Genomic DNA, 24,259 nt, shown 5'->3' on the forward strand with positions numbered 1-24,259 from the left:
ATACCTCTGAAGCAAGTTAACCTAGATATAAAAGTGAAAATAATTTCCATTATTGTGTAGCATGAGAAGTTTATATGCTTTTTCTCTGCTATAAATAAAATTGCATTGTAACAGTGCTTGCAAGTAAATAATAAGGAAGTATTTAGGAACTGCATTAATGGAAACTGGGGATGTAAACATCTCCAGTTTATTTTTATTTTTAATAATATAACATATATAAATGCACAATTTATTTTCAATAGATTTATTTTTAAATAATTGAAGGATTCTCACTGTGCAGATGTTGGTGGAGTCATACAGAAATAACCTCTAGGGAGATTTAGGTAAGAACAGAGTAGACTTTGGAGAAGATTTTTAGATTTTGAGAAGTAACTGAAAGCAATGTATAGAAGCATTACCTTGGGTATTGTGTAGCTGAAAACTCCCACTAATGAACAGTATGGGGTTGTTAATGTTCCTCTTCTTTCTGTCAAGAGAAGAGACTTTAAAAACATCCCATTTCCTGTTTAAAACTTTATCATTAAAACAAATACTAACAGGCTAACAGATTCAGCTCTAACATGGAAATATTTTTTAGACATAGCATTACTTTTACTTTTTCTGAGTCTTTTTGTACATGTTTGCATTTGCTTTTGTTTTGTTTTGTTTTTTTCTAAGGAACTTTTAGGAAGTTCTGCAATGTCATGTGCAATTCCAGTTTTTCTCTGTTACATTGTTGAGTACGTTACTACCAGCTTTAATTATCCAACTTATAAGAGCATAACTATTAAGCTTGTTACATTTTGTGATGGCAGCCACCATTTGAAAGTAACTAAAATTTTAAAATGTCAGTGTTTCATGTTATAATTTACTTCTGACAGTTCTGTGGCATAGAATATGTATTTAATCCTTAAACCTATCGCTCTTCAACCAGGTTTTTGGTTCATAACATTTTTCATCTTAGAGATATGCCTCTGACTTGCATGAGGCTCAGTGTTACATACCCCCTGTATGCAATGTTTTAGAGGGCATAATGTCATCTTATGAGGAAAAAGAGTAGTAACTTCATCCCTTTTATTTATTTTTTGCATATAGGTTTGTATTGGTAGTGCAGTTACTCTGTGATAGTGTTTTCAGCAGAATATCAGGTTAGATCCGTATTGTGATTTAGTGATTGTAAATGCTGACCAAAAGGAACAGAATGTAGAAGGGAATTCAACATGCTTGTACTTTGCCATGTACTGTCACTTCAGAATTTCTGTCTAATTATTTTGCTGAAATTAAAAAAGTTTCCAGCCAAACAAATCATTCTAAACTAATATTTCTGCTTTCTTCTTCTCTTGTCATGCTTTCAGAAAAGACAGGCCTACAGGGAGTGGACTAAGACTCACGATAGTAGTGATGATGATGATGACAGTTAGGATAATATGTACTGTAAAAGATATACTTGGCCTTTGTCATACTCTTTTCAGTATTAACTGTTGTTGCTACAATTCCCACTGAGCAATCAGGGTTGACTGATACTAACTTCCTTCTAAAACTGTGTAAAAATTAAACAAAAAAAAGGGGGGAGGGGGGGGGAAAGGGGGAAACATAAATAAAATGTATGATGAGAGCTATACAAAGTAGGAAATATAACAAATCTACATACAGGAATTATTCTTGTTATATATGACTAGATATTAGGCTGATACATATAATGGTGTAGTAATACCACAACTTAGCTTTTATTTCCACGTGTTTCTACGATATGTATTTAATATTTTTGCATTCTTATTTATAACTTGTTAGAGGGTCATAAATATGTAAGACTTCGTTGAACTGTGTAGTCAGTATTATAATACTGTTTGTTTAATATCCTATTTATTCCATATTTCAAAACTATTTTGTCTGCTTTTCTTTTTAACAATAAACACATCTAAACTATTCTAAAATGGATTCATCTGTTCTGTTCCAGCATTACAGTTTATATTTCCTGCAACTAGATTATGTCAAAACACTAGCCATGAAAACAAATGCATGTACTTTGGAAGTGACATTTAACTTAAGCTCTTATACTTTCATTCATAATTTGCTTTACCATAACTCTGAAATGCTATAAGTTATGTGTCATTTGGAATCCCCAGATGTATAAGGGTTTGGTTAGTTGTTTTAAATTGTAACCTTAAGTGATTTGGTTATGAATTTGTTCCTTTCATAGCAGCACTAATAAAAAGTGAAAACCCCTATGTAAAATTAATGATAGCTGCTGAAAATGCCTGTATTTTTTAAGGCTTTGTGCAGTAAAGCGTAGATAAGAAAGTAGATGCTTTTGAGTATTATTTAGCTAGATGTGGAACAGTAAATAAGAACACTGAACAACTTTGTATTGTAAAATCTAAGGAACAGTTACTTGTTCCTCTAGAATTGTTTTAGTTTAAATTCACTGAAAGGCTTTTCTTTTTCTGTATCTGATTTGTCCTTCAAATTATGTTTTTGTGCTGAATTTTAAAGATGCTTCGAAAGAGATATGACAGATACAGCTGTAATTACCACAGTAAGAAAAGAACTCTTCAGCTAAACTTGAATTAGAATTGCTCTCAAGCAAAAGAGCTTCTATGATGAGTTCAAATCTATCCAGTGCTGTCTTGTGTTTCACTGTGTTGTCTTTCAGTTGTCAAAATTCTGAAGAAAGAACTGTTAAAACCTTTAAGTGTGTTTATTTTGGCTGTGTGCCTTTAAAGGCTGCTGATTCTTGCGCAGTGGGCCAAAGGAGTACATTTGCCTGTAATCTCCATGATCAAAGGAGGGAAAACTTGACTTCAGAGCTTCTTTTAACTTAGGCTACTGATGCTTAAGACCACTACCTGTGTTGTATTGCTATTTAGTTTGTAACAGTAGCATCACAGAGTTATGAAGAAATAGATTAAAGACTGTGTTACTGACTGAACACTGTTGGAAGGCTTTGGAATTTTCAGATATCAGTGGATATCAGAAATATAAATGCTTGAAGAATGTTGGAAATTATCTTCAATCTTGAAAAAAGACTTGTCGTGTTTCCTTCATAGAGCTTAGTTGTATTTTTTTTAATTTTCTGTAGTTCTATGAATCTGAATTCCAGTACTGTTACTAAAGACTTAAGGAACTGCATCCTGTCTTTTCAACTAAGACTGCCAAATTCTCCACTGTAAGCTGCAGAAAATCTTGATGATATGGCTTTTCTGGCATGTTTAGTTTTACTTTTAGTGACTTGCATAGCAGTAACTTCAGTTTGTCTGCTTCCTGCTTGCTGAGGTGAAGATCTGGCTGTGCTCTTTGTTGTTGCTCAGTACATCATTTTGTTCGTGTTTTATCAACTGAAGTTCTGTATGCTTAAGTCACTAACAGATAAATACCACAGAACTTTTCTGGAGTCATTTAAAAGACTTGTTAATAGTAATTGACAGAAGCTGAAGAGTTCTGACAGAAATCACTGATTTTTGCCCTTCAGCAATTAATGCTGAAAGAAGGGCTTGTCTCATGTTTATATTCATTGCTTATGTTCTCTTTTTTTAATTGTTTTAATTTTCTCTCATCAAGTGAGAGCTTATGAGGGCTTTTGTATGGTACTGTGTAAGGGCTGTTCCTCTAACAATGCCACTGCAGTTTTAAGCTTAACCAGATGTTAATCGTCTAAACGAGTTTTTCAATACAGTATCCTAATACTACATTAAAAATAGTTAAATATATGTTCATCTTTCAGTTCAGTGTACCTTTTTGGTCATGAAGCAAGTATAGATCAAGTAATGGAATGTTTAAATGCATTATTTAAACACTTGCATCTAAGTATTCAAATGACAATCTGCCAAAAAGAAGAGCCAAGGAGTGGAAGAACGTGTCATAGTCCTTTATTCTCTTTTCGTCGTGTCTCTTGGGCTTAAGTTCACATCAAATATAAAAATCCATATCTTCTAGTATATTGGTGTGCTAAAATTGAAATTTTATTTCTTAAATTTATAGGCAGAAATACTTCCCAAGGTTGAAAATAATTTTTTTATTTTTTTTCCTACATTGTCCTGAACCTTACCAGGTATCTGTATCTGTTCTCATGCATGTTATCTAGTTTGCCCATAGCTGAATAACAGCTATCATTTCCTTCCTTCCTAGGAAAGCCTATTGTGTCTAAATTAAAGAGAAACCTTACCCACCTATACGTACAAAGCTTAAATATAATCATGTAATCATTACCCATCCCCAATCAGAAGAGTTGTATATATTTACAAGCTGTTTGAGACTGAAACTAATACCAGGTCTTTACAAGTAACATGGAAGCTTGTGTGATTTATGCTTCAATTGCAAGCTAACATAAAACTGTGTGTATGCTTCATATATATATATATATATATACATACATACATATATATATATGTGTGTGCAGTACATACGGTGGAAATTGAAGTGTCCTAAACAAAGTATACACCACCTTGTTAGCTGTCAGAAAATGCAGAAAACTGCAGTCTTTTTCCTTGATTCCCAGCTGAACCAGTCAGGTGCTTCAGATGCTGCATGCGGAAGGACTTCAGTTGTGTGGGCAGACTAAAAACATCTGGATGTGGTCATCAAAGTGAACTCATAGATTGGCATGGTTTCTCTGCTCAGTGCATGTGAAGAATTCTCTTGGTCTGGTTTTTGGTATGAATACTAAGATATTTGCCAGTTGACTTAGGCAAATTTCATTTCTGTTGTGAAGGAAACGTTCCCAAAAGAAAGATGTTGTTCTGATTTTTGTAGTCCTGCCTTAGGGTGAAATGTTAACCTTGACCAAAGATTTCTCTTAAGAGAAACACGCTGAGCTCTGGGTTAATGTTCAGCATGCCTGAATAGAGTATTGAATTTTGCAGGTCATAGATCTTGTGCAAGATCCTTAGCTCTGTTTCATTTATTTATTTATTTTCTATAGAGTGGCACTGTACATTAGGATAGCAGGAATGAGAAGATAATAGGGCTTTAGTTCTCATTAATAAAGGATGAGGAAGGAATTCCACATGGCAGAAAAATGAATACTTTTATTCTGTGTTGTCTCTTTTTAACAACTTTTCTCTTTTCTTCAAACAATTACACTAAATCTAGCAAATCACCTGTGTGCTGTTTAGAACTAATATTTCTGTGGGGAATATTGGATATATAGTCGTATCAGGTTAGCCTGCTGAAAATGGTAGTTCTGCAGCTTCTGAAGATGTCAGTTTATGACTTGAGCTGACAAATGAAGTCAATGTTGAAATTTCTAGCAAAGATACAAGCAAGTTGTTGTTTTTTCTCTACTCAAATGTTTTGTGTAGAATTTGTTTTATTCAATGTAGCTCACAAGATACTATGTTTTGGATTTGTGATCGAAAGTGTTGATGAACACTGATGTTTTACTTCTTCATGACCTGTGCTTGCAGTGTCAAAGCCTTCTCAATTTCTCATGCTGTCCCACCATGAAATGAACAAGAGGCTGGGAGAAATGCAGCCAAGACAGCTGACCCAAACTGACCAAAGAGAGACTGCATACCAAAATACATTGTGCTTAAGAATGAAAGCTGGGAGAAAAAAGGGAAGGGGAGGGGATGTTAAGGCAACTGTCTTCCCTCTCCTTGGTATCCCTAAGCCTGGACTCAGTACACTGCAAAAACAGACTTGCAATTTAAATGCCTAGTAAAAAAATAAATTTTATCTGAACATCAATAGACAAGGGTAGCATATGTGTAATGACTTCTTAAGTAGTAAGGCTTTACGAACTTTGTTCAGTTGAGGAGTTAAAAAATGACGTCAAACATTCCAACTGTTGTTTCTCACATACTGCTACTGCATTTTGGTAGAGCTATAGCCAGAAGTATCATGGATTTAAAATCTTGTTCCCCTCCTTACATTTTATTATTATTATTTTTTTCATTTCTAACGTAATCAAAGGCCTCTGTGCTTCTTTTCCAGTGAATTAAGGGCATGTGCTGTGGTTTGGAGTCTTTCTAAACACAGAGGTGCCACTTTTAGACACTGGGCATGTTTGCATTCCCCTGCACAGATGATCAAATTTAAAATTAGTTTATCGCAGAGATATCTAATTATCTGAACTACAGGTAAGAATAATTTTCTACAGAGTGCATTTATGCTTTTATTGCTGTGAATTTTACGGCTGCTCAAGTGTCCTTTTTCAACTGTTTCATTTAATTTCAAAGTTGACTCAATGATAAGAACGTTTAGGTTATTAAATATTTTTTAAACTGAAGAATGGAAGTTTTGTTTTAAAAATCAGGTTTTGACTTCTTACAGTGGTGCAACTGATATTGAACAAACAGTGATTGACTAATATCGACTTTTGTAGTTTTGCATCATCAGACGGTTGGTACAAGAAAATAGCTAGATACAATTAAATTAAAATTCATTTACACATTTTTTTAATAGAGAGGTAAATTTTATATTCTTGTATGTTTGAGTTCTACCAGCTATTTTGCTGGCAGAGCATAGTAGTGCTATTTCTGTGACAATTATCATCAGTAAACTGGTCTATCCTTCTATGGTGTATTTCATAAGGGACAGAGGCAAGTCTAAAGTGAAAAGAGATTTGCAAAAAAAGAAGAAGGGTATAAAATAAACTAAATAACAACAGTCATTGGTACAGATGCATGTTTTGTATTTGTGCAACACTTGTCCTGTGTTAATTTCCCAGTTAACATCTGCTGTCTACAAAACTATGGAACACATATAATATGAATTTATGATCTTTAACTTAGAGCTAATAACGAGTTTGATCTCAGTTCAACTGTCTGGATAGTTTTGTGCACCACATGCTAACAATATTTCTGTGCTAAGTGAGCCACTTCTTTGTGAATTTTAGTAGATTCTGTTGAATTTTTGGGATGCATGTATAACTGCCTAGTAGGATTTCAGCCTCTGTGGTGCTTAAGAACTGCATTTACGTAAATCATAATTCTTGGTATATTATCAGTACACTGAATCAGTTACAGTGGAGCAATGTGACTTGTCAGAAATTGCCTAGCAAGGTAGTGAGAAGCCAAAAAGAGGTAACTTGTTTCTTGTTAGTCCAGCTCAGGGCTTACTCCAGTGCTACACAAAAATTAAGAAAGTCTTGTTCTGATGCAAGAGAAAGACTGGATATCCTCTTCATCATGATGAGTCTAAATTTCTAAATGCTTCTCCCCTGTAGCCACTGTTAGTAGAAGATATATACTGGTTATGGTCTGGAAGCGTTGGTCCAGTAAGATAAATTGCTGACCAAAATTCAGAACATGTGCTGCAGCTGTTAAAAGATTAAATGCCACTGTGCATATTGGCTACCTCTGTTCAATTATCCTTACTCTTTCTGCATTGCTGGAATAACATAGAAACTGCCTTCTGAGATAAATTTTTAGTTACTTACGGTCCAAGTTTCTACTTCATATGAGATGCAGGAAGAAACTTGAATCCACTGGTGAAAAATTAGACATGCATAGCCTGACTAAAGAGTTTTCAAAAATCTTTCTAGAAGAGAAAAAATAAAATATAAATTTCCAATTTATTAAGCTCCTAATTCTGTATTTATTATGCCATTCATTTTTATGTATTCTCCTTGACCTTGATGCTCAGTTTTACAATAATGAACTTGAGCAGTGACTAAAACAGGGAGGCACATGATCAACAGTTGTGATTTTGCACACTGGCAGATATGAGGACCGGAAAATAATCTGAATTTTGATTTGCTGTTCATGTGCGTTCTGGAAATATTTATTTTGGGAACCAGTTACTCAGATGTTCTTGTATTTCAGTAATGGAAGAAGCATATTTGAGGGATGGCATCATTTTTAGAAAACTGGCCAAGTGGAGTTATCTGTGCTGTCAGGTTTCCAGTTTTAGTGTAAACTTAGTTAAGAGTCTTTATCATTTGACAATGGTAAGAAATACTCAATAAGTGTTCTGGCATTTTAACTGTTGTGACAGGTAGCCTATGTTTTCAGTATGTTTACAGTTGGCTGTTTATTGAATTACACCTGTTTATACTAATCTATTTTTACTTCCAATATAACAGATGGGAAGCAGGCAAGCAGTTGGGGATCTCCCAGACAAGGTGCACTGATCTTAATGTGATCACTAGCCTGATCAGTAATCGCCTGAGAAGTCAGAAATCTCTTGGTTGCCAAGCCATGTTAAAATTACAGAGCCTCTGTTAAAAAGAAAGAAAGAAACAAATAAAACAAAAAAAAACAATCTCCTGTCACTGTGTTGTAAATTTGTTGCCTCATAGGGAATATCCAGCTACAATATTCACAGCAATTGTGGTGTTTTTGTTTCTTTTGTTTGTTTTTTGTTTCTTTGTTTGTTTTTGTTTTTGTTTTTTTGTATTTTTCCTTGTTTGTTTGTTTGTTTTTAAGTTAAGCAACTTCAAGGGGAAGTGAAAGAATAGATGAAAGTGATAAGCGTTGCCTCAAATGTGCATCTTTAAGTTTCATTGTATGCATGACAAGTAGGATTTTGTAGAGTGAAGTGTGGATTGAACCCAGGGTTAATGACTCCAATGTTTCGGAGTTCACTCTTCATAAAAATTAAAAAATGAACTGTATTTTAACTGTACTTATTTCTTGTCCTGTCTTTGAATTTTATGAGTTGTAGTTTGAAGTGAGCTAAAAATACATAGTGATTACATTGTTCCTTGCCACTTCTTCCCAGGACTGATTTCTGTTTGCATACTTGCATTTCTAAGGACAAAATAATTCTGCATATTGTAAATATTAGCTGTAACACACCTGTTAGACATATTTTGAGTTAGGAAAGAAGCCTTATACTTAAGAATTTGTAGTATGTGCTGTTACAACTTATCCTTCTGGGATATAATACATTTTAAACAAGTAATATACTCATTAATTTCTACTTGCGTACTCAAAGCTACGAAACTTTTGTCTCTTTTAGAAAATTGAAAATGGAAGGTTTGCAAAACTCAAATATATTGCGCATGCTATGGTCAACAATACAGATCTGTTAATGGTGACAAAGAGGTAAGCAGTTTTGACTATTAGCAATAAGTACATAAACATATATTATAAAAAATGTGCATGGCTTAATAATTTTTAATCCGTAAATGTGCTTTGACATGTGTGCCATTTCGTATATGGATAAAGTACAGGAGGGGAAGGCATGCTCAGTGTCCTTTTTGTTAATCACCTCCATAGCAGCATTGAGATAATGTTCTTTGGGTATCATGGTAAGTTTCCTACTTAAGAAGAGGAAAAGATTGTTTGTTTTGTGATTTCTGTAGGTGAGCAAGATTCATAATAAATCTGATAAAGCTGAGGTCAGTGGATTGTAGGATTCTATTAGAAGTTGGCATAATGAAGGAAAATGCATAATATAGGAACAGTGAGTCAGCAACATTTAATAAGTACCAAGAATCTGATGTAAATTAGGTCTATAATTTTTTGCAGAAACATAGCTAGAATTATTGTTTTACTTTTGTTATGAAATTGTTTTAAATGAGAGCATTCAAAATTCAGGCTTTTGGAAACAATGCTGTGTAGTTATTTTATTTAATTAGACCTGAAATTTTTCAGAAATAATGTATGATGCCACTAGATTTAACTTGATAATGCCAAATATTTTTTACATTGATTTTTAAATAATGAGTTTCTTTTTTGTTGTTGTCGTCGTTGCCTAGTGGTGTCCTATTTGTGACAAAAGGGACATTTGGACAGTTGACATGTGAGTGGCAATACACTTATGATGAATTTACGAAAGAACCATTCATTGTTGACGGCAGGAGATTACGCATTGAAGCAAAGGTAAGTTAACCTGATCACATTTTGTCTTCCTTTACTGTCTGTTTATAAAACTGAATTCCTAATCTTTTCCCTAGTCGAGGCGTTTTTAGGGAAACAAGTTTAAAAGTGGCATTGGCATCCCTTAGATTATGATTTTCTGTCTATTTTTAAGCAGAATGCAGACTTGGTGTTTGCAGATGAAATTGTTACTCGAGTCTTGGGGGATATTCTTGCTAACATTTGCCAGTTTGTCTAAAATTTCCAAATTTCATACTTTTCATTGAAACAAACAAAACCCTGATAAACTGGCAGTGGAAAGCAATAAGATATTTAAGCACTGATAACTGAACCAGAGCCAACATTCCTTATAAAAAATATTTCATTGAATTCTGCATGAGACTTTTTTCTGTTTTCATTAAGTTTCATGTGTGTAATTACGCATTTTGTTTGTCAGGACAACCTTGACATTGTGCCTGCAAAGTTTTTCACTTATAATTTTTTTCTGCAGAAGAGCATAATAGGCAGAGCCGTATTGCCTTGGAATCCTCTCAATTTGATTTCTAACTGCATGTGAATTTTTATAGGACAAATTCCTACCATAATTCTTAGTTCCTGTAATTTCAAATGCTGCCAAATAACGCATCCATATTTATTCTAGTACAGCAATCATTTCGGAGTCCAATCACATACCTGCAATATGCTTTTTATTGAAATCTGTGGCTGAAAACTGTATTTATTTATTTATTTATTTATTTTTGAAGCACTACTTCTGTTTTATTTCTGGAGTCTAAATTGCAGTTTTTGCTACGAAGTCCACTGCTTGCAAATCAGTATTAGTAGAATGTCCACCTAGATAATAACTTGAAGGCTAATGAAAAGTTAATACGAAGTACTGGACTGTTACCCCACATATACTATTATCTGCCATCCATTCCGACGTTTTTTTACAGCCCAGGCTCTGGTGGCTCCATGGAATAAAGAAGTTCCATTCTACTATGTCTTTATGCAGAAAATAAAGTTTCTCAGGGTGTGTGCATAAGCTGTAACATACTCAGATTAGTATAGTAGCACATGGTGAACCACATCTGCCTTAATATTAAATAATTGGTGAGTAGTTCTTACATATTTTTATAGAATCACAGAATTGCTTGAATTGGAAAGTACCTCAGAAATCATCCAGCCTCCCAGCTAGATCAGATTGCTCAGGGCCGCATTCAGCCTGGCCTTGAGCATCTCTGGAGATGAGGCATCCAGAAATGCTCAGGTCATCCGGTTCAAGCACCTTACTGTCTTTTATGTGGAAAAACTTCCCACTGACATCTAATCTAAGTTTCTGCTTTTCATTCAAAACCATTATGAATTTTGAAGAAACTAACTGATTATTATTATTATTTTAAAGGAAAGAGTAAAGTCTGTGTTCCATGCCAAAGAATTTGGAAAAATTATTAACTTTAAAAGTCCAGACGATGCTAAGGTAAAGTCAAAATATTGTCACATTTATCCCTATCTTACATTTGGTTTAAAAAGTGAAAAACAAAACAAAACCTACTCTAGTGTTGAAAAGAACGTGTTTCTTATTATACTTACAGAATTCTCATCATTCATAAAATAATCTCCCTGCTGTCTCTGATGAACATTAGCTTAATTACTTGATTGTTTGTTTGGTAGATATAGAAACAGAGTTTCTGGGAATGTAGGTAAGATGTGTGTGATTGTTTCTTTTAAGTGTTTCAGTACAAGCAAGAGTGCTCCAGAATGTGTAGGGGATTATTTAGTCTACTCATCACAAAGCACATGAAACTGTTTTCTGTTTCCACACAGCCATTACATAGATGGGGATGGGAATAATCTATTCAGTACTGAATTTCAGAAATACTCGTTCTGAGCATCAAACTTTTCTATGCTTAAATTTTGGGAATTACAATTGTCTGTCAGACAGCTGTTTTTAACAGTACTGCCAACAAAAGTAAACAATCAAGAATATGAACTGAAACATTAAGTAAAGTTTGATAGAATGTTACTGGTGAACTGCCCCCAGAGTTTAAGAATGAGGAAGAATCCTAGTAGAAAATAAAGCAGTTTAGTTGATCCATCACATTATCATTATTGGACACGTTCTACGTGATCCCTTCATTTTGACATAATTATTTTTCTCTGCAAAAGAGTGGTTCAGGCCTGCTACCAGAACTACAAAGTAGCAGGTTTGCTCAAGTTGTCTCTCATTTCTGTTGGAGTGAATTGTTATTTTCACAATGAATAAATTAATTGTGCATGTATATACACCAGTGGGATATGGATATGAAGCATTCTGTGAAAGTTCCACCTGCTCAACATTTAAATTCCTTTTGTTTTCAAAAGGGTAGCTTGCAATTGCATCTGAGTAATATCTTTTGGCTCCTTCCTCAAAAAGCATCACAAATACTGTCAAGGTCCTGGAGGACCCCGTGCTGAACTGAGACCCAGGAATCTGTGTGGGAGTCGAATCCCAAATGTGCCTCAGCTAAGCCAGGAAGAATACTAGAAATCAAAGTAGTGCATCATATTATTTGTATTGTAAGTCTCAACCCAGAAGGAAGCTGAAAAAGCTGTGTGTACTTTAAAACAGAAAAGAGGTTAGCCTTTTTTAGGAAGGTCCATGTACTTCATGAGTCCAACAGGAATGCAAGTATGAAGGGGAAAATGGTATTTGTCACATAGACTGGGTATGGATGGTCCTTCTATTGTAGAGAAGGAATACTTAACAGATTCATCAAAAGTTACTATCGAGGTCTTGGAGGCTAACCTGCAGAAGGAAAGAATGGTCTTTGAGAGTTGCTTCTGTGTGGTTGAACCTATGGTCACTTCTGCAAACATTACACTTATGGTTTATATATAAAAACATATTTTTATAAATGTTTTATAAAAACATATATTTATAAAACATTAAAACTCAGGAAGAGTGCGGATAGATAGTGAAGTGTCTGCCGCCCAAGCCAAATTCTCAACAGCTCTGTATGGCTTTTAGCAAGGACACGTTTTCATATGTTTTCTTTTCCTCCACACAGTGGATCCTGTCTAAATTGGAAGAAGTGAGAGAGAATCGGCCAAAGTCATAATGAATGGAGAAGCACCAAGGGATGAAGAGTACTGAGCAGCTACCTTCTAACTCCTTCTGAATAAGAAGAACTAGTTGCACATCAGCAATATTTTACAAATAAAGAAAATGAAAAAGGAGGGGGAGAGGCTAAATTAGTTGGTACACCGATCTGTGGATATGTCATAAAAAGAAAGCTTTTATTAAGTTTCAAAAAACCCACAAACCTCTAGTGATGAAACTTTGCCAAGTTTCAAGGTTTTTTTTTTTTTGTTTTTTAAGCTCAAAAATTCCAGATTTCATTTATTTTTTTCAAAATACACTTTATATGAATTTGTTTTACCATGACTTTTGGCACCGAACCAGAAATCTGGACTAGTTATTATGACTCTGTTCAAAACAAATAATATGCTTTCGATTGTGAATATTGAGTTTCTTTCTGTGATTTCTTATAACTTGAGCCTGCGTTGAAATTCAAACTTCTTTTGAAGGAAGCGTTAACTTAATTATCACTGTTTTGAAGCTCAAATCCTATGGAATCTGTTCACCAGAAAACTCTTTAACTTAGTTAATCACAGGAGGGGCTACTTAGTTACCAAACATTAATTTCGTTTATAAATGAATAGACCAGGTCACAATGAATTTTCATTACAGTATCACTTTTAGTGTAAACTTTTTTATATCCTACTCAAGGAAATGTCGTTGCACCTTTATCATTATTAAGAGAAAATATAACAGTTTACAGAAACTTATTATGGGGATAATTAATATATGTCTGCACTAGAAATATGAATTTAACCTTGTTATTCTAAATAAAAGTCATAGCAGATTTGCAGCTGAAAAAGGAAGATTTGGGGTTAAAAGGGCACTGTTACATACCAAAAATATTTGCCGTGGATATTGTGTGCTAAGTAAGTGACTAATAAAGTCAGATTTATATTAAATAACAATACAGTATTTCACAGTTGCTTTTTTCAACACTTCTTGTCCGCTGGAACTTTTGTTTCTTACCTAGACAGCAGAACTTTAATAGGTAGATCCGGAATGTGTGCAATGCTGCTTATTTCTCAGATGTATTCGTCATAATATTGTTGAATGAATGGTTACTGCAGTTGATAAGAAAGTACAGGGAGTGTTGCCGTGACTTGGAAACCCCTATATTCCCAGCTTCTTGCGAAACCTCTGCCAGAGCCAAAAGACCACCGTGACTCATCAAGAAATGTGGCAAAATGGCGTTTATTAGGAGTAATCAATACCTTATATACCTTACTACTTTGTCTACACCCCCTAGGGCACGTTTGAAATGCGCGCCAATGTACCTTACAGGGCTTGAGATGGAAGAGGCTGGATTACTATCACCGTCACATCCCGAAAAAGCCCCGCTACCGCCTATATGCTTGTACTACAAGGTTCAGCCTCGTTAGCATCTACAACAACACAGCGTTACATGAAGCCTTCCGAAAGTCTTCAAAATTAGTGTTATATGCAGTATGTACTTCCAAACTATTCTTTCCTAACAGTTGTTTGGAACATTTATATGTTTGAGACTTTATGCTTCCTACACTGCTAGTGGTGCTCGACAGATCCAAGTTCTTGCATTATTGTAAAATCTGAAATGATGAGCATGCTGACCTGCAAGTGCAGCTTTTTAGTTTTCTCTAAATCTTGACTTAGATGTTGAGTAACCATTTAGTTGATTACAAGACACATATTTAATTGTACTTTTTCCCATAAATTGCAAAGTGAATTCTGTGCTATGGGAATGACTGTTTTACTCCAATTGTTTGTACAAAAAACACATACCAGGACCATTAACTCAGGTTATAGTCACAGAAGACAGTACTTTGCCTTAGATAAATATTGTCACTAGTTGACAAAACGTCTGGGTTTTTTTGGTTTTTTTGTTTTTGTTTTAATCGATGACTGTTAATCATAGGTGGGATAGTTCAGTTGACAGCCACATCATGATCTTCATTCTTTGGTACTTTTAATTGCCTCTTCTTCTCCCATGTCCCTGGTATTTCCTTTGTACTGAACTTTCACTTCTGATATCTCTTGCAAGCAAGCATATGGTACATTCCCATTTGTTTATCTCTTTAATTTATTCTACTTACTCTTCACAGAGGCTCTGTTTCAATGCTTCATCTCCAGTTCTTAGCATGGTTGTCTTTTATTTTGCTCTTGATTCTGAAACCACAGCTGGTTCTTCAGTGGTATTTGAACAATTTAATCATTACAGTTAAAGGAATTATACTAGATACGCACTTCTGTGGTTAAGCTCAGACTTTGGAAAAGATAAAAACTCCCCCAAATATCCAGCTTTGCTATAAAGTTCTTTTGAGTTTCTGTACTAACAGAAAGCTTGGAAAATTAGAAACCTCAGTCTGCTGGTTCAATCAGCATCCAGAATGTATAAAATGCAATACAGAACCCTTCACCATCTCCCCCCTTGTCTCAGCATGTTATGATAACATGGTTTTCTGTAGTTCAGTTCTTCTACTCAGTTAATTTTATCTCTTTCCTTAGTTTTTTCCTTATGCCTTATCCATGCAATCGTGAGTGAATTTCGCCATACTTCAGTAGACTTCAATTAAACCAATTTTGGAAAAGGAGAGAGGGATTCAGATATGTTATTGTGTAGTTTACTGGATTGATTTTTGCAAATCATTTGAGATGTCCACTCTGGTGTGTGTAATTTAAATCTCAATATATATATATATGTTTTTTCTAACAAGAATGTAGAACAGATGTATTAATTTTCAATGAACATTTATGTGCAAATATGCATGTCAATCTCAACAAAAATAAAAATATAGGCATTTAAGTCTGTCCACTGTAGTGCCTAAAAGAATACCATGGCCTTTAATGAAGAATTGTTTCTATCCTAGACGAATGTTACAGGACTTATTTTCTTTCAAAATGTCATTTAGGCTTTCAGCAGTATTTTGTTACTGGTTAAATTACCTCTCTGGAAGGAGTGACCAAATGTAGAATCAAAGATGGTGACTAACAGAGCTGCAAGGTGCAGATGACTGCATTATGCAGTGTTCTAAAATCAACAGTCTAGTAAATGCTTGCACCTCCTTTTGTTCAGCTGCATGCATTTCCAGAGCATGACTTCTTTTTGGTTTCTGCCCTCTGTCCTGCCTTCCTGCTGCCCCAACCCAACTTCTTCTCCACCTTCAATAAAGCAAACTGAATTTTGAGTGGAATATGATTATTGTTTTCATTTCATTGCTTATACACTGCATTAATAGTTTGGTGGTCTTATGGGGTTGTTTGTTTGGTGGTTTCTTACAAGTGATGTTATTACTCAGAATGTGGTGAGTAGAAATTGACAGATCAAATTCTACCTCTGTCAAGACTGCAGAATGAGCTTCTGTTGTAGCTGTGTCAATGAGAGAAGAATACAGATGGTAGTCTTTACCTTTGGTAGGATGAGTTTAAAATGTTTGTCTCATGAAGCCGGTGAAAATTTTACATAGTTTATTATAGTTTTCATACAGAAAATGTTTGTGTTAACATCATCTTCCCTTGAAAGTCAGATTTTTATATTTGGTCTATTACATTCTTGAGAGCCTTATGCTTTTCTGTCCAAAACTGAAGGAATTAGCACATAACAAACACCTTTTCTTCTGCCTACTTTAGATTTGCCTGTTTATTGCCCACTTAAGATTTGACTGTTGTTATGTTTACCAACAGATTCCTTTGGACTTTCCTTATATGTGTACATATAAGCATCATCTAAGAGATTAAGTTTTATTATCTGGTGCGAGAAGTACAATCACAGTCTTTGTAACGGTTTTTGCTTTTGTGACTCTAAATGAGATCTAAGTATGTAAAATTCCACTCACAGCAGACACAAGATTTTAAAATAGAATTTTTGTTTGCAGGGCACATCTGATAAAAGAATTCTAAGTTTTTTTTTAATACTTCAAAGAACGAGTAATTCACTTTTAAGTTCCCTCCTACAAGGACTAAAAGAGCATCCATACCATTTATTTTTGGTCATTCATCTCCTGAGTAATGCATCAAGGGCTGAAACAAAGGTGGATGCTAAAGCAGGTGTGATGATAAGAGAGTAACAGCCAAAAAGGAGTGAAACTGAATTTCCATTTTGCTGGGTCTCTTCCATGTTTTTTAATCTTTACAAATCTTCATTTCCTGTGTCATGCAGACAGAGTGTTATATGAAGATTCATGTCTTCATTAGTGCCCTTAAAGATGCTTTAAAGCATTGCTTGCAAAGTGTTAAAGAAGAGCTCATACTGATGGGCCCGGTAAAATGTGAGCTCATTCTGTGCTTGTACTCCAGCAAAACCAACACCTGGATTCCTGGCATCAAGGTACTCTCCAGGTAGATAGCAAACTTTGATTCAGGTATGAAGCTGAGAGTCCAGACTTCTGTCCACTCAATTTTGCAGAAATCAAATCGTTCAACCACTTGGACATTTTATGTGCTTTTCTCCATTAAATCTGCTGCCCTGGGAAAAGTGAGCATTTCAGTCCTTTTGTGTTCTCATAAATGAAAGTTTTGAAGTAATATAGAACATCGGTATAGATGGAAATCTAAGAGAATCTAAGCACATTTTTGGAGCAGAATGAATGCTAGTAGCAGGAGGTCCTACTAAAACAACTCCTTTATGAGTGCTCCTGGGTTAGTTGATTAAATGCCGTTGACTACCACAGGGTTTTATAATGGGTTAAAACAGTTTTCCTGCCTAATGTCCTTAGGTGTTGTTTGTCTGAGAATTTTTGACTGGGTGAATTTAAACTTATTGAGCTACTAATGGAGCTGCCATCATTATTGGAGAAGTTTGTAGCTGAATGAGTGGAGAAGTGATGGCTGTAAATCTCTAGAGGAGAGGTTTTTCTTCTCTCTAATCCATGTAAAACTACCATGACACTGTGCAACTCAGTGAAGGGAAAATGCAAGGTGTGAAAAGCAGTTAGTGCAAGTTACTTTATTGATTTGAAGGACTGTAAGGACTGGATTACCATGTGGGCGATACACCAGTCACTAAAGCAGTGAACACTGAGAACATTCGCTACATAACTTGCTATTTGAGAAACCCTTTTTCCCTTAAGAAAATAGCAAACTCCACTGGGTACCTACAGGATGGAAATCTCTCATTCTTTAGCTGCAGATGGCATGCTATTATTATTAGACATCTAAACAGGAATGCAAGGCTATGTTAAAATCAGAATAAATAATCATCTGTAATTCTTCTTAGAACATAACGTGTTTTTTTCTACCAAAACTATCAGGACACATTTCTAAAAAGTTCAACATGTTTATCCTTGCCCTAGTCTTTCAATCACATTTCTTAAAACAAGAATTTTTAAAATACCTTTCTCCTTAAAATAACGCTGTCTTACCAGTGATGCCTTAGAAATGATAAGCTATGATGGTAAATGATAAGATTGTTTAAAAAACTAAAAACAAAATGAAGAACGAAAAACAAATACAGCTTGGGGAGCGATGTAGCTGCGTGCATTTTTTAATATACTTAATTTACACAGCAGTCACAAAGTAACTCACAGATGAAACTAATATGGAAAATAGAATTTTAAATGTATGTGCTAAAAAGTAAACTTAGAAACTCAGGCCTAATGGTTCTCTTGATTTATATTTCAATAAATATAAAACCATCCTCTCATCCCTGGAATTTATGACACCTCTTTTTCAGTCAGCACAGGCTGCGCTTTCAGTAAATAACACCTTATGGATGCAAACGCGTATTTAAACCAGATTGAACTCCCTCAGGTTTAGTTGCAGGATTGTGTCCTTGACAGCAGCAAAGACGAAACGAATATTTTCTGTGTCTGGCACAGGTGAAGTGGGAGTAGATGACCTTCTCCTTGTCAGGATTCTGATCCTGATACAGCTTCAAAATGAAGTCTCCTGCAGCTTTGACGTCTTGCTTAGGTCCTGCTCAAAAACATAATTGGTGCTTTTAAACAGTAGAAAAACTACACATCGAGAAAGACGCTCATGGTGGTATCAAGCAGGCTAATTATTGCACATTTAAATAGGAAATAGCTACAAAGACTTTTTTTTTTTTTTTTTTTTTTTTGCATTTTCACAAGCAGACGTTTGTGGGGAAAAAGCTACTGCTTTCCAAAGCATGCTTTTTTAACAGTAAATCTTACTGTTCAAAGTAATTCATCATAATTCTCTACATAGAGCAAATTACCCAGCATATTTTGATTGTTTGCTAGACTGCTGAAGTATCTCAAAGACTGTGAGAGAAGTTTTATACAACACATACACAACAAACAGGACGTTCTTTATTCAGGAAGGGGATCTTTGTTTCCACTATACGTATTACATTATGTGATACTGTATTAAATGACGGAATACATCCATGATTTTCTTTTGGATAATTCAAGGTGGACAGAGTGCTTCTGTTTACTTCATAGTGACAGTGCTATTAAAATATTAATAGAATGGCTGCAAGATACATCTTTCTTCAATAGTTCAGTTAAAAAATGAAATAAAAATAAAGCAGAGAGTGAAAGAGTGGAGATATGAAATACATGAAATATGCTGTGTAATTTTACTTTCCCTTCTCCATTCAGTGAGCAAAATCTAGTTGATTTATATATCTTTGTCAGCATAGTCAGGGATGAATGCTTACCTGTGTATTCTGGAAAGTAACTAATTAGATGGGAATACATGATTTTCTCTTCTAGAAGATCTTTTTTATTTAAAAACAAAATGACTGAAGAATTCAGAAACCACGGGTATGTAATGATGGTTTTAAATAAGGCCTTGCTTTCTTTCATTCGATTCTACAACAAAAATTAATATGAAGTTACAATTCTCTAAAATGCAGCACATGTAAATTATTAACCAGAGGTCATAAAGGCTTCTTTTAAAGGCCTGTCTGTTTAATTTGAGCATATATATATATATATATACATATATATATATATAACACTTTTATTAAGCAAAATTGTAATCCACTAGTAGATTGTTACTGTTTGTGTTCTATATTTTATAAAATAAAATTTACTGGCTTTTGGACCACTTCTGTGAATGGCACAATGGGACAAGAAATCAAGGTAAGCCTTGATTATAAACATTATTGGAGGCTTTGTGTGAATTAATTAGTAAGGCCTGTGAAAGTCTCTGCTCAGCAAAAGTCTCAGCTGACCTCACCAGTGGGAGATAGGGTATATCTGATTTCCCATCTTACTGATCTCTTATCTGGTGACAGCAGCAAGACCTGAGCAGAAGGCATAGAAGAACATCAGGGCAGAATCAGGTTGAGTTAGGGTGGAGGTGGTGGGCATGCAGCAGGCTCCTCAGGGCACTGGTCATGGCCCCAAGCTGTCAGAGTTCCAGAGGTGTTTGGACAATGCTCCCAGACATAGGGTTTGAATCTGGGGTGCTTCTGTATAGATCCAAGTGTTGGACTCAGTGACTCTTGTAGGTATTCTATAATTCCCTCTAATAAGGGAGAAAGGAAGACCTAGAGAACTACAGATCAGTGAGCCTCACACCTGTGACTGGAAAGACTGTGGAGCAGATCCTCCCAGAAGGGATGCTAAGGCATATGTGACATGTAGAGGTGATCTGAAAGCCAGCACAACTCCATCAAGGGCATACTGTGCCTGAACAATCTAGCGGCCTTCTATGTTGGAGTCACTGCATTGGTGTACAAAGGAAGGACAAAAGATGTCATCTACTTGGAGCTGTGCAAGGCCTTTGATTCTAGACTATTCAGTGGATAAAGAACTATTTAGATGGTCACAGTCAGGGGGCTGTTGTCAGTGGGTCTGTGTGGAGGTGAAGATCAGTCAAGAGTACTGTCCTCCCAGGGACATGTCTTGGGACTAGAGCTCTTAAATATCTTTATCAGTGACACGGACAGTGGGACTGAGTGCATCCTCAGCCAAGATGAGTGATGTAGTTGAAAAAATAGAAGGGAGGGATGACATCCAAAGGGCCCTGGACATGCTCAAAGTGATCACATGAGGATCAGATGAGGTTTAACAAGACCAAGTGCTAGGTATTGCACTTGAATTGAGGCAACCCCAGATATGTACAGACTGGGAGAACAATTACTTGAAAGCTGTGCTGTAGTGGGGGAGCAGGGGGCTCTACCTAAAAGAGGGGAGATTTATGTCAGATGCTAGAAATAAATGTTTTATTTAGAAGGTGGCGAGATACTGGAATAAGTTGCTGAGAGAGGCTGTGGATGCCCCATCTCTGGAGGCATTCAAGATCAGGTTGAATGGAATCCTGGGCAGTCAGATCTAGAGGCTGGCAACCCTGCCTGTGACAGAGGGGTTGAAAATAGATCATCTCAAAGCTCCTTTCTGTCAACAGTTTATGGGCTGATTTGGCCCAGTTCTGTGACTAGTGGGGGAGAAGCAAATCCATTCTATGATTCTGTAATATAACAGAGCTTAAGGACAAGAGTGTAAGTGATCAGCCATACTAACAATCAGGCTGACCATTTCAAGAGAGACTTAAGGAACAGCATATTTGGAGATTGCTGGTTGAAGTTCCTGGACAAAAATCTGTGATGGTATCCACTTTGTTATTTACCTTGTTTCCTAATGTCCAAAGTAAACACAACAAAATGGTGGTGGGACTAAAAATAAGATTACTTAGTCACCCATGATTGTATGTCAAAAGATGATGCAAATCTTTGAAGATTCATTCTTAAATTACAATAGATAACCTTTCAGCAAGTGAAGCCAGGTTTGCTTTTCAGTTCAAACAGATCTTGAGGAAAATAATCTGTAAAGTGCAGGCAGGCTCCTAATTTATTATAGCTTCAAGACTGCTTGATGAACTTCCCAACATAGTTCCAGTATGCATGAATAATTTTAGAAAAGACATAAAAATGCTGTATTTCTTAATAATGTTCACCCCTTTTCAGGTACATAATAAAGGTATGTCCACTCCTTACCTCACTGTTACATTCTGCCAATACTTGATCATATTCACTTAATGCCACTAAGAATATGATGGAAGTAACACTTTCAAAACAGTGAATCCATTTCCTCCTTTCCGACCTTTGGCCACCCACATCCACCATCCTATTAAAAAGAAATGCAGTCAATGTATTAGTCATTGTCATAAATTATTTTATATACTTTAAATATACTCCAGGGCCTTATAATAGCTTGCCTACCTGAAATACACTTGAACCATGGATATTGTATACTGCTATTGTTCTGTTTAAAATTTAAATACAAAATATTGTGCTCTGTTGGTAGATGTTTTAACAAAAGCGGATCTAAACATGAACCATTTTGCTCCTCCTCCAACTGCAGTATCACTTCTGTTCCTCCTCTGAAACAGCTTATTCAAATCTCCTAAATCAACAACCAAAACTCTCACAAATATCTTACTTCCACATCAAAATCCTATGGTAGAACATACAAAATCTGAGGGGCTTATTTAGCTGTTTCCTACAATAATCAATTTTGGGAGGTAATAACTGTTATCTCAAAAGAGGAAAAAAATATATTCTGATATGACTATTATTAAAATACCTTCCCTCTGCACCTCCTTCCCGCGTCCCCGCCCCTCCCACCCTTCCAGACTTTCTAATTAAACAGATAGATCAGAATACACAGTAACTGGGTTGTTTAAATACAATAGTTTATTAATGTAAATTTTAAAAGTTATGTTTTTGAATAGTTTCTATTGTGAGAAATTTGAAGACTAAATCCAATCAGCAAAGTGCTGAACACATATACCGTATCAACTGAAAGCAAAAGCTTAAAGACCTTAGAAGTCAAGTTTCAGCAGCTACTTTCATTACTGCCCACTGAACCATTCAACACATAATCTTACCTAAATACAATATTTTCTAAATCAAAAGGGTACTCGATAATTCCTGTAGTTGGCACTCTGACTCTAAGAATATCTTGCTGAGTTGGTACAAATGAGGGCATAGCAATACGATCAATGTCGGTAAGATAACTGAAAAGTCGAATACACAAAAGAAGCAAGATTAATGCACTCTCGTCATTTAATCAACAGATTCAAAACAAGAGTGCTGATCAGCAGCACAAAAATTTTCCCACAAAAGCAATTGAACAGAAATTCCATTTTGTTCAGCTTGTGTAAGAAGAATTGTTGCTGGCATAAAGCTATAAAAACTTACACTTGACACCTACGTCTATGAATCAGACAGAATAGTACAAAAAAAAAAAAAGAAAAGTTTGAATGTTCTATAGACAATCATCTTGTGCTCCAGACGATGAACTTTATTTGTATAATCTTTGCTATTATTTCAAAGTAATGACGACAGTTAAGATTTGAAAGTACACGTCAATCCTTATTGTAATGTAATTGTTTATCAACCTTTTTTCTATCTCCTGGCACTTCTCCTGTGATGCTAATATTGCACACAAACCTCAAAGGCTGCTGGATATGATTCAGAAGAATAGTTAATGGAAAGCGTTGCACACATGAATGCATTAACCTTATATATTTCATATAGAAGACAATGCATTTAGTTTCTTTTCTGTCCATGCCATCATTCCTGACTTAGCCTTCCTTAGTTGCACAGGGCTCATATGCTTTTCATATACAGCTGGGATTAACTTTTAAGATAACACTGTTGTGCTGAAATAAATGAGCAGAGTGTGAGGAAGTCATACACAAGGAACTGATGCCAGGTGTACTCACGTGCATTCTATCTTCACAACACTAGACGGCAACACTTGATCATCCAAAAATGCTACCATGGCCTACAGAAAGTGTAAACTGTATTTCAAAGTATTCAAAGTGATCATAGCAGAAAACAAATTAAAGAAGTGTTTCCCTCTTTGGTGAAAGAAGGAGAAGAACAGAGCTTTTCCCTCCTATTGCTGCCCAGCCATCCCTCACTTGGGCACAAAAAAATAAAAAATGTTCACACTTTTTCTGAGTTTTCTATTATGGATGACAAAATCCTCCTGTCCAGCAATGTCACAAATTGTTAAGGATCTCAATTGTAATTAACAGTAAAATAAATACTTAATCAAACCTAAAATAGAATTCATTTTCAATTTTAGTTGACTTCATAGCAAAGGAAGACAGATAGAATAGACTGTCGTGTGGAATGCTTTCCAAGTATAACCATTTTGAATCAAAGTTTACCATAAATGCCCAACCTAAATATTCCTCTTTAGAATCCAACTTCTCAACTCTGTCATTAACAAAACTGATTTTTTTCTGTTCTCTTAAAGCTATCATTTTTCATAATTAAGCTCCAGGAAATCTACTGAATCATCTTCATTTTTACCTAAATCCTAAAATTTTAGTACAATTATGAGATTTCTGAAATGCTTATTTGTTGTTAATGTACTTTTTACAGCTGTTTTCCATGATTTCCCCTATGGGAAACAGTTAGGTACCAGCTGTGCTGACCTCAGAGCTGGGAGGGATGATGTTTCCAGGACCTTCAGAAAATCTCAGATTAAATTGTTTCCTTATTCCAGCTTAAAAT

The 24,259-nt window shown here is 35.3% G+C and overlaps 2 protein-coding genes across 5 annotated transcripts in view; one reads left to right on the plus strand and one right to left on the minus strand.

The window, feature by feature from the left end:
• Positions 1-16,630, plus strand: part of VPS13A (vacuolar protein sorting 13 homolog A) — a 93,336-nt gene extending 76,706 nt beyond the window's left edge. For 3 of the 4 annotated variants that reach the window (XM_072358938.1, XM_072358939.1, XM_072358937.1), the window contains 4 exons: positions 8,881-8,966; positions 9,623-9,746; positions 11,125-11,199; positions 12,770-16,630. In XM_072358938.1, coding sequence (XP_072215039.1) covers positions 8,881-8,966; positions 9,623-9,746; positions 11,125-11,199; positions 12,770-12,820 — 336 coding nt within the window. In that variant the 3' untranslated portion in view covers positions 12,821-16,630. Of the gene's footprint in view, positions 1-1,334; positions 1,945-8,880; positions 8,967-9,622; positions 9,747-11,124; positions 11,200-12,769 lie in introns of those variants that run through there. The other variant, XM_072358941.1, reaches the window with a different exon arrangement.
• A 1,876-nt stretch (positions 16,631-18,506) lies between these two features.
• The window catches only part of LOC140263895 (guanine nucleotide-binding protein subunit alpha-14-like), a 48,515-nt gene continuing 42,762 nt past the window's right edge, over positions 18,507-24,259 (minus strand). Inside the window, 5 exon segments of the mRNA XM_072359208.1 lie at positions 18,507-18,625; positions 18,627-18,729; positions 19,439-19,592; positions 21,725-21,854; positions 22,618-22,746. Coding sequence (XP_072215309.1) covers positions 18,541-18,625; positions 18,627-18,729; positions 19,439-19,592; positions 21,725-21,854; positions 22,618-22,746 — 601 coding nt within the window. The 3' untranslated portion in view covers positions 18,507-18,540.

The sequence above is a fragment of the Excalfactoria chinensis genome, chromosome Z (assembly GCF_039878825.1).
Source record: "Excalfactoria chinensis isolate bCotChi1 chromosome Z, bCotChi1.hap2, whole genome shotgun sequence".
Classification (NCBI taxonomy): domain Eukaryota; kingdom Metazoa; phylum Chordata; class Aves; order Galliformes; family Phasianidae; genus Excalfactoria; species Excalfactoria chinensis.